At 45.9% G+C, this 16,091-nt stretch overlaps 1 protein-coding gene and 1 pseudogene across 1 annotated transcript in view; one reads left to right on the top strand and one right to left on the bottom strand.

Moving 5' to 3' along the window:
* Positions 1 to 6,422, top strand: part of LOC105514240 (HLA class II histocompatibility antigen, DP beta 1 chain-like) — a 9,934-nt gene extending 3,512 nt beyond the window's left edge. Inside the window, exons 2-5 of the mRNA XM_011945506.1 lie at positions 996 to 1,256; positions 5,145 to 5,426; positions 5,961 to 6,071; positions 6,398 to 6,422. Of these exons, the coding sequence (XP_011800896.1) occupies positions 996 to 1,256; positions 5,145 to 5,426; positions 5,961 to 6,071; positions 6,398 to 6,405 (662 nt within the window). The 3' untranslated portion in view covers positions 6,406 to 6,422. The remainder of the gene's footprint in view (positions 1 to 995; positions 1,257 to 5,144; positions 5,427 to 5,960; positions 6,072 to 6,397) is intronic.
* Positions 6,423 to 12,026: 5,604 nt separating this feature from the next.
* The window catches only part of LOC105514274, an 18,486-nt pseudogene continuing 14,421 nt past the window's right edge, over positions 12,027 to 16,091 (bottom strand).

Genomic DNA, 16,091 nt, shown 5'->3' with positions numbered 1-16,091 from the left:
TTCTTTCTTTCTTTCTTTCTTTCTTTCTTTCTCTCTCTCTCTCTCTCTCTCTCTCTCTCTCTCTCTCTTTCTTCCTTTTCTTTCTTTCTTTGACAGAGCCTTGCTCTTTCACTAGGCTGGAGCACAGTGGCGCAATCTCAGCTCACTGCAACCTTTTCCTCCCAGGTTCAAGTGATTCCCCTGCCTCAGCCTCCCGGGTAACTGGGACTACAGGCACTTACCACCATGCCCAACTAATTTTTTGTATTTTATTAGAGATGGGGTTTCACCATGTTGGCCAGGAAGGTCTTGACCTATTGACCTCATGATCTTCCCGCCGTGGCCTCCTGAAGTGCTGGGATTACAGGCATGAGTCAACGCGCCCGGCCCAGTCCAGGTCCCCTACCAAAGTTGAAGAAAGTTTTAATGATATATTTCTACATTTCCTAAATGCAAAACAACAGGAGCAGGTTGAGGAATTCTCAAGAAACTGGCAGAGGAGAGTCCCTAGCTGTGATAAAGAAAAAGAAGGAAAGGAGGGTTTCCTGGAAGAGGTGACATTTGAGCCAGGACTGACACCAGGATGGAAATGTCAGGCGGGAAGTTGGGTAGGGGGAGCGCCTCCACCCTCCATGTCCCCAGCTACTCCTGCCCCTACTGTTTCTCCCAGCAACCACGGGTGAACCGTCTCCCCCCCACTCCAGCTACCAGCAGAAGAGACTGCCTTCCTCTCAGTGCTGGCCCCTCCCTAGTGATCACTCAGTACCCGATCAGTGAGTCTCATTATTTTCAGTAAATCCTCTTGCTGCGTAGTGAGAAAACTGAGGCCTGGAGAGGCTCTGTGACCTGCCTAAGACCACAGAACTTGGTACAATGAAAACTCCTATTTTAAAATCTAGTCCTGAGTGGGAAGATTTGGGAAGAATCGTTAATATTGAGACAGAGAGGAAGAAAGAGAGGATTAGGTGAGAGGTGAGAGTACACCTCCCCCCTTCATGGCCTCCTCCTCCCTGCAGAGAATTACGTGTACCAGAGACGGTTTGAATGCTATGCGTTTAATGGGACACAGCGCCTCCTGGACAGATTCATTTATAACCAGAAGGAGTACGTGCGCTTCGACAGCGACCTGGGGGAGTTCCGGGCAGTGACGGAGCTGGGACGGCCTACTGCGGAGTACTGGAACAGACAGGACACCCTGGAGCAGGCGCGGGCCGAAGTGGACAGGGTGTGCAGACACAACTACGAGCTGGAGGAGCCACTCATCCGGAAGCGCCGAGGTGAGTGAAGACTTTGGGCCAGGGGTCCCAGGGCAGCCGCGGGGGCCAGGCCCAGAGAGCAGGGGCAGCCAGGCAGGCCTAAGGGACCTTAGTGCCAGGCGGGAAGGGGACTTTGGGCTGGGGATTGATGGGAGCCCATCCGGAGCATGTCAGGGGAGGGAGCATGGGGACCTGGACTGTGCTGAGTGTGGAGTGAGGAAGATGGGAGCAGAGAGACCCCCTGGACTTCATCAGACCTGGCAGCTGACTGCATGTGGGGTGAGGGGAAAGGAGGCCACAGGAGAGCGTGCAGGGGTGTGGTGTGGAAATGGAGGTGGAGATGGCACAGCAGGCCAGGCAGAGAAGAAACCTGCAGGGAGACGGCTGGGTCTGAGGTGCTTGAGGGGCAGATGGATGGTCTGATGGGCAGGTAGAGAGACGGGTCTGAAGCCGGGGAGGGGCCTGGGCTACATGAGACCACCCCGGGAGAGGGGACCCAGGGGGAAGAGCAAAGGACTGGATCCTGGGAACTGGACAGTTGTGATTTGGCCAACAGAGAACAGCCAGTGAAGGAGACAAAAAACCAAAGTGCAGTGTGAGGAGAGGCCGGCAGAGAAGAGTCCTGGAGGCTGAGGGGAGGGGAGGCCCGCAGAGAAGAGTCCTGGAGGCTGAGAGGGAGGACAGACCCACAAAAAAGATTCCTGGAAGCTGAGGGAGGGGACCTCAGCAGCACAGTGGACAGAGGTGCCAGTGACTTAGGAAGGTCAGAAAACAGAAGATAGAAAGTGGGTTTGGAAACCAAGGAGACCTGGGAAGAGCAGGTTGGCTGCAGCGGTGGAAGCTGGAATGGGAGGAGTCAGATGAGGCTGAGTGTGGCGCATCCTCCTCCGGGCTGAGATGGATTTTACTTGTTGTGGGTTGCCCATGGCTGGCACAGGGCAGTGTCTGAGCTCATTCATCTTTTCCTTCAGGAAGTCTGGGTATAAAGGGATGGAGAGAGGTGAGGTGTGTGCAGTAAGAGGATTTCTCAAGGATGGGACAAGACAGCCTTGGAGCTTTGACTTCCTCCTGTGAACTTGTGGAGTGGGGAGCATGGTGCACCAACCTGAGGCATCTGAGGGAGCAGCATCAGGGTGTGGGGGTGAGCCCTGGACCTTTGTCCTTGAGAGAGAAAAAAATAAAGGGAGGAGGAGGAAGCTGGGGAGATCACACCTTTGATCCCCTTGTTCCTGGAAAGTGGAAGGAAGTGCATGCTAGGAGTGAGACGGTGGACACACTGGGTGGGGATGAGGTGAGTGACATGAGTTTAGGCAAGTTGCTGAGGTAATTGGTTGAGAGAGGTGTTCAAATAAAAACAATGCAATTACTTAATAATTGTTCAAATAAAAGTAATGCCAGCCTAAGGAGTGTGGGTTTCTCCTCTAGGCCCGCAGGTCCCCAACCTCACTCCTCCAAAGACTGTCCTGGAGATCCTCTGTGATGCACAGATCCCCAGACTCACTGCCCCCAGACTCAAGTTCCCTGGGTGGGGAGATCTGGAGGTCAAAGATTGTAATCAGCTGCCTAGAGGTTCCCATGTAGCCATATAAGTATTGTCAGAACACTGAAGATACTTGAAAAATGAAAAAGAGAAGGTTGGAGCTGTGTCTTCAGAACACTACTAAGGGTGTTAGGTAGAGGAGGGACCAGAGGCAGGGAGATGAGGTAGGAAACTGCTATTATTGTCTGGGAAATTGCAATGAAGGCATGAATTAGAACAGGCAAAACACAGAGGCAGGGGAGAGGTGGGAAAAGGAGGAAAGGAGTTGTGACAATTCCAATGTGGATGCCCTCCCAAATCTAGAAGTAATTGAGCAAATGTTTTCTGGGCATTAGTGAAGGCAACTAGAACAAACAGGAATCCTTCCCCTGGTGAAATGTATTTGTATTGGGTCAGAAATGAGGCCATTGGGTATCAAGCCTTAGTTCCAGCGCCCCCTGGAGGTCTCTGATGTGCTCCAGGCTGACCAACTCCTGACAAAGAATACTGAGCAAGATGCCTCTCATGGAAAGTTCTGATACCTTAAAACAGACACCCAAGTATTCCCCCTGATTTCATGGTTCCCAGGAGCTCTGTGGGGAAGAAATTGTACATAATTCACATCTGAGATTTAGAAATGGGTTGAATAGTTTAATGGACGTTGAGTTTACAGAGGTGATGAAGTAGTGAGACCCAGGTGCCCCTGAAATAAACTCACATTGAGGGAAGAGACTGGCAATGTGGATCAGTCCATAGACAAGGCAAAGATATCATAGGGAGTAAGGGTTTTGCGTCAGTTCAAGGTGGTGCTTTTACCTGGCCCGGCCCCATGTCAGGGTATTTGTGTTCTCCAGGAAGTAGAAAGGAAAGAATTGAGTGATTAGGGACCTGGAAGACTGATTTGAGACATTTCTCTGAAAGAGCTGTTCTCTAGGGGAGTCCTCTGAATGAGCTGTTCTCTAGAGGCAGTTGACCCTTTTCTGTGTTTGCTTTTTGTTTTTGTGTTTGTGTTTGTTTTCGAGAGAGGTTCTCGCGCTGTCTCCCAGGCAGGAGTGCTGTGGCACCATCATGGCTGACTGCAGCCTCAGCCTCCTGGTTCAAGTGATCCTCCTGCCTCAGCCTGCCATGTAGCTAGAACTGCAGATACATGTATCACCGTGTCCAGTTAAATTGTTTTCTTTTTAGAGATGGGATCTCACTATATTACCCAGGCTGGTATCGAACCCCTGGGCTCAAGTGCTCCTCACACCTCAGTCTCCCAAAGTGCTAAGATTATGGGCATGACCACCATGCCTGCCCTTTTATGCCTTCTGAGGAGGAAAAAGGTACTGGTGGCAGAGATCCAAAAGAAAAGTTGCAAGTGGCAGTGTGGAAATTGACCTGTGAACAACAGAACAAGCTGGGGTATAAATCCAGAAATGCAGAGGGAGGCAATACCTGGTCATCTGTGAAATCTTCACGGGACCTGAAGACACAGCACAGAGGAGGAACTTGGAAAGGATGGGATTTCTACTACTCAAGCATGTAGGGGCTCAGGATATTACGTAAATGCGAAGATTTTGAATATTTGTAGGTGAGGTCAAAAAATACATAGGTTATTTGCAGAATAAGACATGTCAAGCTCTCTTTGTTTTCTTTATATTTTCATGAAATAAAGTTAGTGGATTAACAGGTCACCATAATGCCATTGTCTGTATATCTTAATTTCAGGATATTATTTGGGTAAATTTTACATCATTTGTATCAAGATAGAACTTTGAAAAGATAGGAATTTTTGCATTTGATTAAATATTCTTTGCCCAAATTGTTTTTAGTTAAAATTTCTCCTAAATGTGCTACAGATTCAGAGTGCTACCTCTGAATCCCCACCATTCCCCTATATACTTATTATTTATTATTTTATTCAAGATCATGCATGCTCTACTTGAAGGTCTATTTCTATCTTTTCAGTGTCACCCTTACCCACTAGCCTAATCACACTATTCCTATTTTCAACATCTAGGAATCAATTGCATAGTAAACATGCCTAAGAAGTAATAATCTGGCCAGAGGCAGTGGCTCAGGCCTGTAATCCCAGCACTTTGGGAGGGCGAGCGGGCAGATCACTTGATGTCAGGAGTTGGAGACCAGCCCGGCCAACATGGTGAAACCCCGCCACTACTAAAAATACAAAAAATTTGCTGGGTGTGGTGGCAGGCACCTATAATCCCAGCTACTCGGGAGGCTGAAGCAGGAGAATCCCTTGAACCCGGGAGGCTGAGACTGCAGTGAGCCAATATTGCACCACTACGCTCCAGACTGGGCGACAGAGCGAGACCCGGTCTCAAAGAAAAAAAGAAAGAAAGAATAATCTCAAATGCTATCCCACATTTTTTTTTCCCCATCCCTAGTCCAGCCGAGGGTGAACGTCTCCCCCTCCAAGAAGGGGCCCTTACAGCACCACAACCTGCTCGTCTGCCATGTGACAGATTTCTACCCAGGCAGCATCCAAGTCCGGTGGTTCCTGAATGGACAGGAGGAAACAGCTGGGGTCGTGTCCACCAACCTCATCCGTAATGGAGACTGGACCTTCCAGATCCTGGTGATGCTGGAAATGACCCCCCAGCAGGGAGACGTCTATACCTGCCAAGTGGAGCACCCCAGCCTGGACAGTCCTGTCACCGTGGAGTGGAGTGAGTTAGTCTCTGATAACCTTCTAGACTCCACCTCTGAAGAGTAGGTGACTCTCTGGCTCTGGGGTTCACTCATCCTGTCTTCTGCATCTATACCCTGGGGCCATGTCCAACCCTATCTTTCTTCCATACCAGCTCCTGAGCATAGTTCTAAGCTGGGGAAATGGAGATTTCCTGACCCTGGCCTAGGGGGTCCTGAGGATTCATAGTTCTCCTTGTCAGAGAATCTAGGGACACAGACACCTTCCTGAACTGACCTCACACATGGGAACTGTTCTCCTCCTTCAGCATTGTAGCCTCTTCTCAGTCGTTTTTGAGAGGCAACTTCCAGAATCAGCATTTGCCACCTTGTTGAGGTCACACCCTCTGTTCCAGATATGAGGGCAGCTCTTTCTGAATTTCCTCTTAAGCAAGTTTTTCTCCCCGCACTGTCCTCATCCTGATATTCTGCATCAGGCTCCAGAATCTCAGACAGGACGTGAGTAGGGGCGCAGCTGGTGAAGGTGACACTAAACCTGGATCTGTCCTTCCCAGAGGCACAGTCTGATTCTGCCCGGAATAAGACCCTGACAGGAGCCGGGGGCTTCGTGCTGGGGCTCATCATCTGCGGAGTGGGCATCTTCATGCACAGGAGGAGCAAGAAAGGTGAGAAGGCCTGCGGGGTGAGCGGGACTTACCTTCCCCTGGCATATTCACACTTACTCCATGATGAGGGGTTCAGACAGAAAAGAAATGACAGAAAGATGCAGAGGCCACTGAAATCAGATAGAGAACAAACATGATCTATATGGAGAGAGGTATCCCAGGCTGGGATCTTAATGCAGCCAGATGCATGAGGTCCCAGGTACTCAGGCTCCTGCGGGGCGTCCATTGAGTGATGGCCAATGGAAGTTGGTGGGATGGAAATGTTTCTATATTTATCTGAAGTGGTTTCAATGACTGAATATATAACCTTTCCTCTTTCATTTCAGTTCAATGAGGATCTGTATAAACAGGTAATATTCCTGCTTTGATTTCCTCGTGGGGTGGGTTACAGAAGGATATGAGTCCTTTCTGTGCAATGTGGCACTGAGGCACCTCTCGGAAAAGAATCTCAGGCCTGAATCCCTCTTTCAACCTCAGCTCTCGGGTGAGTGGGGAAAGAGCATTGCTTGGCTCCATTGCTGAAGGAAGCAGAGAGCAACTCTGTTCTTTATCAGCCTGAGACTCAGCCTCTCACCATTATTTTTCTCTCCTGGGACTTAAAGAAAGGAGGCCAGCAACTTGGGATAACTTTGTCTTTTACCCCCATAGCATTTCTGACCTCATCAAAAGGACTAATGTGCCTTGGAACAAGCATTTTCTGTGTTTCGTTAGCACCACTCACTGGTACTGGGACAGACCCCCAGCTTCCCAAAGGATGCAGCTGCCAAGAAGTTGCTCTGAAGCCAGTTTCTGTCATTCAGCTCTTTGATTTGATGCACAGTTTCTTGAACTGGGCCTCCAACCATGTTCCCTTCTTCTCAGCGCCATAAATAATCAAAACCCAACATGAGTGTTTATTTTCTTTTAAAAATATGCACCAAATATACACCTCTTATCACTTTTGTTTAAGGGTTTTAGTAAACAGTAGGAGTTAAAGCAGTTCATTTTGGTTTACACGTAGGAAAGAAGAAAACCGTGAAAATGGGGATATGTTAACTATTGTATAGTGTCCTGTTAGACATGGCACTCTTCTGAATTTACTGGATTTAAGTGAGCTGCCCCCAAATCATGTTTTGTGCCTTCATCCATTTAGATCTCAGACCACTCTTCTTAGCTATTCCATGGTGAACAGACTGCAAATCTGCCTGTTAGGACCCATATTCACACAGCTCTGATCCAACATACAACTTACTGAGAGCACGTTTTATCATTAGCATTAAGAAATTAAATGAACATCAGAATTTAAAATTATAAATATAATCTAATACCCTTTAAACATTTTTTTCACATGCCATCACAAATACTCCTTAACCAAATCTAGCTTGGCCTTTCGATTGCATCAAGTAGACGTGATGTATCCTCTAAGTCTGCATTCATCCACCAGCCTCGGCCTCCTGTCTTCATTTTCACACAGATAGAAATGCCTCCCCGCTGGGAAAAGAGCAAAGCAATATGTGTAGCACTCTTCTTCAAACACTGGTCATTTTTTCTTTCTTTTTTTTTTTTCAATCCAACATCGTTCTGTGTTTTTCGCCTCATATTGACACCTTTCAGTCAAGGTAGAAGACATGTTTGGTGTAAGCTTTCCTTTTCGTGTCGAGGATAGATTCTTCGCTCCTGATACACATAATGAGTTCTCAGCAGCTCTCTGACACATCCAGTTGATGCCTTCCCTCTCCATGGCTTCTTACAAGCTTCTTCTGGGCCTTGTGTGTCCCTGGGCGCCTGTCCCTGGACAATTCCCACAAGCTACTGTGCTTCTCTCTCCCACCTCCCCTTGCAAATAATGCCCTGCATCTGGGGACCAGCTTCCTCCAATTCCAAGAGAAGTGGGGCTGAAGGTACAGATTGGACGTCACTGGCACAGATATAAGTAAATATAGCTGGAGTCTACAGAGAGGATCACGAGGTGAGGGAGTCAGGAAAGAGAAGTCACCCACAAGGGACCGGCTGCCTCCAGTTCTAAGAGAGGTGGGGCTGAAGGTACAGACTGGACGTCACTGGCACAGATATAAGTAAATATAGCTGGAGTCTACAGAGAGGATCACGAGGTGAGGGAGTCAGGAAAGAGAAGTCACCCACAAGGATAACCAATCATGTCTCATAGAGTCTTCTTAACCTAGGTAATAGGACACAATCATTTTTTCTTTTTAAAACATACATATCACTAATCAGCCTCATTTTCTCAAAAACTATACAGGAAAATGCTGCTGCCTTGTTTTTGTGTAGTAATTTCAGCTGTCACATGATGAGGTAACGAGGACAATATATAGTAAATAAATGAGGACCCTTTATCTGTCTTATTTTCCCTTTTAGCTTCACAGCCAACTTGTGAGAAACCTATGCAGCAGAAAATTAATATGATTTTAATCCAGGGATTCAACAATGGAAGCAGGTCATGAGAATTGCAGAAAGTCTTCAAATCGAGATCACTGTGAAATCCTCAGACCCAGAGCACATAAATCCTACCTTCAGAGCCACAGAGCAGTCAACATTACAAACCATATCCAATCAGAGTCATTCTGTTCCATGCTTGTCACCTGTACCCACGTTACAGGTTAGGGCAGTACCCAGAGTGGAGTGAACAATCTCTGGACTAACACCTGACAGGATCAGAAGCTGAGGTATCTGCACCCACATTACAGGAACAGGATATGTGCTCCTAGGGAATTGAGGGTATAAGGAGATGAGGAAATGCCCTGCAGTCATGGAAAGATAGTGTAACACGTGTCTCACTCTGACATATGCTGGTATTTATGAAACTCTGGGATTTCTAAGGAAGGATGTAGTGCAGAGGGAGGTCCCAGAGGAGACAAGAGCTGAGAGACCATCCAAACTGGGGACCACTTTGTCACTGCACTTCACATTTTCAATATTTATAGAGAGTTTTCTAAATTTCAGGCCCTTTGCTGAGTGCTATGTGCAGAAAGATCAAAGGCAGCCAGGAGGCAGAGGAGTCTTGAGATACATCAGTTACTGGGGTTGAAAAGCAGAGATTCAAAGGAAAGCTGGGAATGGAGTTTTAAAGGAGAGCTGAAGCTGGTGACTCCCCTGTGTCAGCCTCTGACTCAGAAAGATTGACACCTGCAGTAGAACAAACCCAACGGGCTTAAGACTCCCAGCTGAGTGTTGTACCTCCCATCCCTTTCCACCTGGTCCCTTCATTTTCTTCCCCTCACAGTCCCCTAAGAAGAAGGTGGTCCACCCAACAGATGCTGCTGCCTCAGGTAGTGATCAAGGGGTACCCTAAGGAGAAGTCATTTCACCCTCTCTTTGTCCCCATTTGTCAAGCAGCAGTGAGGCCAAGCCAGGGGATGGTGAAAGTGGAAGGAGGTGGGAGTTGGGCATTGGCTGTGAAGATGCTCTTTAAAGGGGTTCTAATAACCACTTGCTACCAGGCCAGTGAACACTTGCCATAGTTGACGCCTTTACAGCATGTCACATTCTAAACTGTCCCTGAAATTCCTGTGCACTTGGCTTATGGGATGAAACATCCTCCTAGTCCTCTTGTCCCTCAGTTTATTTGACGTCTCATTGAGCACCTTCCCTTCAACTCCTTTTACATAGTAAGAATAGGATCAGCTGTTCTAAAGTAACAAATACCCAGATATCCAGGTTTGGCTCATGCTACACATCCAAAGTAAGTCGTCCGGGAAGCTCTGCTCATCATCTTACTCAGGAAGCCGGGCTGACAGGCTTTCTCCTGCACCTCTGCCTCCAGAACCTCCCCAGAAGAATGAAGGGAACCTAAGAAATCATTCACTGGCTCTTAATGATCCCTCCTAGAAAGAACACACTTCTCGCATCTCATTTTCCAACGTAAATCACACGGCTGCAACTAACTTCAAATGAGTAGGAATCCTTGAAGGTGGAAAACATTTAAGAAGTACATATTAAATAAATAATAAAATACTTCTACAAGAGATATTTATGGAAGACCTACTGTGTACCAGGAACAATGCTAGGCATTATGGATATCAGTAGCCTTTGGCTCCTGAAAAGTTTACAAACCACCTCCTGGCCTAAGGAGAGGCACAGTGATACTGGCAACAGTCTATCTTCACCCAGGTGCTAGTTACATGGGTGCTTGTGGTGATAATCATTCAACGTACATTCTATTGGTTTATGTGCTTCTTCCAAATGTCCCCTAGTTCACAATAAAAGGGCTTAAATAGAGAAGTAAAGGAGAATTTGGAAATTTGAAGCAAAAGCAAGAAGCCAACGAATCAAGCACAAATACTGAGCTTTGATAAAGATTGGAATAAGAAACATAATAAATGAGATAATAAATAGGACTTTTGCAACTGAAATGTAATTAATAAGCAAAAAGTCAGGCTGAGAAACTGCCCCAAGGAAAATATGATGGAGCAAACAATAGAAAATGTAAAGGAAAAGTGAAGAGAAATGAAGGATAGAAACAGATATCTGACATCTTGATAATTAGACATCTAGAAAGTCAGGGAAATAGTGGAGGGAGAGGAAATAACTGAAAACATAATAGATGTTTAATCTTTATAGAAAGATGAAATAAGTTCATTCAAAATGCTGCATAGAATGTCAGACTATTTGTTAAACAATTTTGTTAGAGCGAAATGACTGAAAACAAACGAGACAATTATGTTAATTAAGAGGATGGAAAAGTAGAAAAACAGCAAAAAGAAAATACACGTAAACAATAAGGACAAAAGCTGAATTCAATGAAATATAAAAATAGGGAAGACAAACAAAATTTTGAGGCAATGAAAATTTAATGAGACCTCTGGCAAGACTCCTAAGGAAAATACAGGAGATTCAGAATGAAAAGGGGAAATGACTGTACACACATTTTAAAATGCGAAATCTTGCAACTAACTCTATACGTATAAATTTGAAAATTTAGATAAAATGGATACATTTCTAGAAAGATATAAAGGTCAAAACGACAGGAAGAAATAGAAAACTAAAATGGAGTAGAGAATATCAAAGAAATGGTCATGGGAAGCAAAGTATCGCCTTCCAAAAGGCCCTGTCCTGATCATATTGCCGTTAGGAGCATCCTCCTACATTTCCAGGAGCAGATTATGCCTCTTACATGTGTGATTCTAGAAAACAGAACGGAACAGCATTTTTGAGATCATTTTATGAGGTTGGTTCATTTGTATTTCCAGAGCCAGTCACTGAATCTAACAGTACATTATAAAAACAATCAGTTTTGACCAATTTAGATTTATTCTAGGAATGCAATGATTCTTCAGTGTCAGAAAATATATAATGTGGTTAACACATGAGTGGACTCCACAAAATTCATATTAATTTAAACTGAATTCAGCTCAAGACATAGAATTTAATCAATTTCATGACGTGTTAAAGATAGTGAACCAAAAATCTATAGCATATATATTTCAAAGAAATGAGGTGGATTCCCTTTGAGCTTGTGCAAAAGATAGGATGTCCTTCGTTGCTGGAAATGTTTAACATGGCATTGGAAGTTCTGAACATCCCTCTGCAGGCAGAAGAAAATTAAGGCTGTGTAAAATGGAGGAAGACAGATTGTGGGTGCAGATGAAATAATCTAATACTGGACAAGACTGCAGCCACTGCTGGCCCAAAACCTGGGTTTAAGTCCAAGCTTTGCACTTTGAAGTTGTGTGGCCTTCACCTCCCCACGTGTCTGATTTCCCCTCTGTAACATGAAATAAATAAGAACCAACCTCCACGTGTAAATAAGTGAACACATGAGAAGCACTTAGAATAGTGCCTGGAACACAGTAAGCAACTCAACGAATGTCATTTCTCATTACATTTGTTAGTGTTTTCATCCAGCCCAATGGCACTAAAACGTCAGTGCTCAAAGAGCCCCTGGTGAAGTGTTTCTCTTTCCCATTCTTCACCCCTAACTTTTTATCTCGTCTATTCCACTGTGTCCCTAATACACCTCTAGGATGACTCACAGGAGCCCCTGGACCCAGGGATGCTGTCAGATCGCTTGGTCTTTGAGACGATGGTGCCACTGAGGACCCCTGCCAGGCCCACCAGCAGGCCCAGGGCACAGACCAGCATCTTCATGGTCTCAGGCACCTGAATTAGTTCCTGGACCTCTGGGCCACCAAGGGAAGACAGAGTAATAAGGTACAGAGAGCAGAGGCTGGCCTTGGGTGTGGGAGGTGTTGGGTATTTGAAACCATGAGGTGGTGAAATTTGGATAAAGTGACCATAAAACATGGGATTGAGGAAAGCAGGAGCTGAGGGGTGATGGGTCCAGGAAATAAAGGTGGTGCCAACGCCGTGATGGCAGAGGGAGGGACCCCCATATCCCAGTGCCTGAGGAGAGGCTGGTGCAGGCGCCAGTGCTGCCCCTGGAGGTCACAGGTGTCCTTGGCCTTGGGAAGGAGGATCAGGTATTGGAACCTGTGGAAACTGAGTTTCTTGCTGGGCAGGAAGATGGTCTCAGCAATACCCTCAATGACTGACTCCATTGTGCAGCCACGTGATGTTCAGCACTGGCAGGAAGAACTTGTCAACATGGCAGATGAGGGTGTGGGGCTGGCCCAGCGCCACAGGCTCCTTAGGAAAGACAGTCACCTCGGGGGGTTCCAAAAGGGGATAGAACCCCAGGAGCCTACCGCCACTGACTGAGTCTCAAAGGTTCCACCACCCCAAGCCCTATATTCACCAGATTAGGGGCCACCTCTCCCAGGCCCATCCTCCTGCTCCCCCAGGGATCCTGGGCAGGGTCACAGCTTCTCATGCTCCTGACCTGGGCCCCTCAGCCCAGCCTTTCTCTTGAGTAAGAAGAAAACACCTCCCCCTCTGCTGTCCTAAGAACGCAGCTGTGTGGACAGCATGGCCTCTAGTTCTCTGTGTGGCAGAGAGGCCCTCCCATCCCTCCAGCTGGACTGTAGAGGAACAGGCAGCTATAGGCAGTGCCATTTGTGGCCCAGGCCTGTTTGGACCATTGAACCAGGTGTTTAAGTGCTTCCTTGCCATGACACTTACTATGTGCTAAACTTACTCATTGAGTCTTCACACCCCCACGTAGAAGAAATTATTTTCCATAGTAGGGAACTGACCCCAGAGGTAAAGTAAGTTGTCCAAGTCACATGACTCCTGGTAGAAACAATATTGAGTAGTCCTCCTGCCCCACTCCCACAGGATCTCAGAAACCCTACAAGACAAAACATTAAAAAATACTGATCTAGCCATAAAGCAAGGCAGGGAAGTGGAAGGATGGAATAAATGTTTCAGAGTGGAAAAAGACATAAAGGACATGAAAATATCTCTAGAGTCCTAGTGGCATTTATTGACTTCAAGTTACATTCTTACTTTTAGAAGAAAAATGGTTCCTTATATAATTTTATCCACAATACTTACATCTTAGGCAGAGTAAATTTAAAAGTATTATCATTCACATAACATTCACAAAATTGTCTTGTGGAGTGTAGTTTCACCTGGAAATACAAGTTGTTGTATTTGAAACACCTATGGGATAGTATCTTAGCTTTACCTGATATGTAAGAAGCAGCAACTGGTTGATATCAAAAAGTGAATTATTATTACAGTGAAAAAGTAAAGATGAGAGAGTTTGGGGTTCAGCCTGGAAGAGGAAGTGAAGCAAAATGACACTGCATGGTTGATGGTCCCTAAGTGAGGATTTCCCCTCCCAGACCAACACAGGGAGAACCAGTCCTCTACTTGGATGCACAGAGTGACAGCAGGTTCAGTGTCGCAAATGGATGATAAGGGTCCCCCACTGAGTTTAGGGTCTATAGAATTACTCACCTACAGAAATGAAGCCCAAAAGGAAAAAAACTACATGATGTATATAGACTGGGCTAAACAGATGTAATTGGTTCAGCTTAGGCTACTTTATATTTGTTGTATTCACAAAATCTGAAAACTAAAAGTTGGCACATTTTGAAGCAAATTCCACACTTCAAATATTAATTTTCATTCAGTTAAATAAATGCTTATTGTGAACTTTCACTCTCCAGGTAATAAGGATGTAACTCTAAAGATAGTGACTTTGTCCTCAATCTACTTTAAATTCAAGAACAAAAGAGACAAAGAAAAGATGATTGCTGTATGTGTGGTTTGATCACCACTGAGTATCACAAGGTATACCAAGAGCTACTTAGGAACAAAGTTAAAATACGATTTAGGAAAGGTTCCTAGGGACAGTGTTCACCTGCAGATAGCAAAACAGAGAAAGGGGAAATGGCTTTCCAGCAGGAGAAGCAGGCTCAGGAACAGAGAGGCATGAAGTTGCAATGAGAACTGCAGTTCTTCAGTTTGACTGAAGCCAGGGGAGATGTGGACCAGGCTGCACTGTAACCTGCCTTGTGTGCTGATGGCAGGTGTTTGTATTTTATCCCACAGGACATGGGGAAAACTGTGAAGGATCTTAAGCAGGAGAGTAACATGACTAACAAATCTGACTAACATGGTCAGATTTGTGTTTATATGGGGCACCGATAGGAAGGATGGGCTGGAGGAGGCTGGACTCAAGGAAAGACCAGTAGGACTTTTAAGCCCTCTGGTGGGAAGTAATGAGGGCGTAGGCCAGGGCAGGAACATGGGGTGAAGAGGACAGCAGATGGGTTTGATGGCAGTAATGGCATGAGAGGCCATAGGAATCACTAAATCATCTGCCAGAAGTAGGGATATGAAGAAGTCTAGAATAACCGGGCAAAGTGGAGAATTGTGGCATCAGTGACTGCAAAGGTGATAATGAAGTGATTGAGAGAAGATAAAATTTTTTGTTTGGGACATACTGAATTTTAACTTCTTGGGAAACAAATGTAGTTGATTTGAAGGCAGTGAAATAAATGGATGGGTGTCACGCCACACTAGGTTAGTGACATAAACTGGAAGGAGGCTCATGGTGGGTGAAGTTCTAATTTTGGGTCAGGTTACTCAAGAAAAGTACACAAAGTCAGGAAAGCAGGGATCTGAGTGTGTGCTCCTGCATCCAGATAAACATAGACATGAAGGAAGAGGCTAAAAAGGAGAGGACTAGAAAGTGGTAAGAAAACAGAGAGGAAGTGGATTCATAAAAGACAACAGACAAGAGAAAACTTCCAGGAAAGAGGCGAGGATGCATCTCAAATACACTAATGACACACATAAGACAGAAACAGAAGAGTGACCACTGGCTTGAGTTGTATAAAAGTGATTAGTTGCCACCATGAGAGCAGCATCAGAGATGAGGGAAAGAAAAAGGGAGAAGTGCATTGGGTTGAGGACTGAATGAAACGGGAGAAAATCGATAATAGGCTGGGCACAGTGGCCCATACCTGTAATCTCAGTGATTTGAGAGGCTGAGACAGGAGGATCACTTGAGGCCAGGAGTTTGAAATCAGCCTAGGAAACATAGTGAGAGTTCATCTCAAAGAAAACAATTTTTGATTCCCTGCCTTCCATGAGCAACATAGCCAAATATAAGCTCTGCAGATGTGCTCAGACTTGAGCCTGACTCACTGAAGAGAGTCTGGGGTTGCCAGGCCTCAGACACCAGATTATAATCAGCCTCTTCCCAGATCCTGCATAAGTGAGGCCTACTCTGTGGGGCAAACAGTGCCCAGGGGTGGTAAAGGCCTTACAGAGACCACAGACTGTTCACCTGACAAGAAATATCTTGAGAAACTCACTTCACACATCCCTCAAGAAAGGAAGCACTGCAGGAGAATACCCAGAAAACCGAAGGAATTCACAGATCCTTTTAAAGACGTGAGGGGCCACTGCAAATTCCACCAGACAGGTGAAAAACTGTGCATCCCCAAAGCATGAGAGGGGAAAAACCTGCCACCAAACACATATCCCCACTGGGGAACCCGAAAATCCAGATTACAGGAAAAGGGTTTAACTTTACCTAGACCTGAAACAGATTTAGCATGAAATACAAAAGTAGGCCAGGTGCGGTGGCTCACACCTGTAATCCCAGCACTTTGGGAGGCTGAGGCAGGCGGATCACGAGGTCAGGAGATCGAGACCATCCTGGCTAAC

Source organism: Colobus angolensis, unplaced genomic scaffold (assembly GCF_000951035.1).
Source record: "Colobus angolensis palliatus isolate OR3802 unplaced genomic scaffold, Cang.pa_1.0 Scaffold24, whole genome shotgun sequence".
NCBI lineage: Eukaryota > Metazoa > Chordata > Mammalia > Primates > Cercopithecidae > Colobus > Colobus angolensis.
The sequence above is the reverse complement of the archived record's forward strand: the minus strand, read 5'-3'. Positions and strand labels throughout refer to the sequence as shown.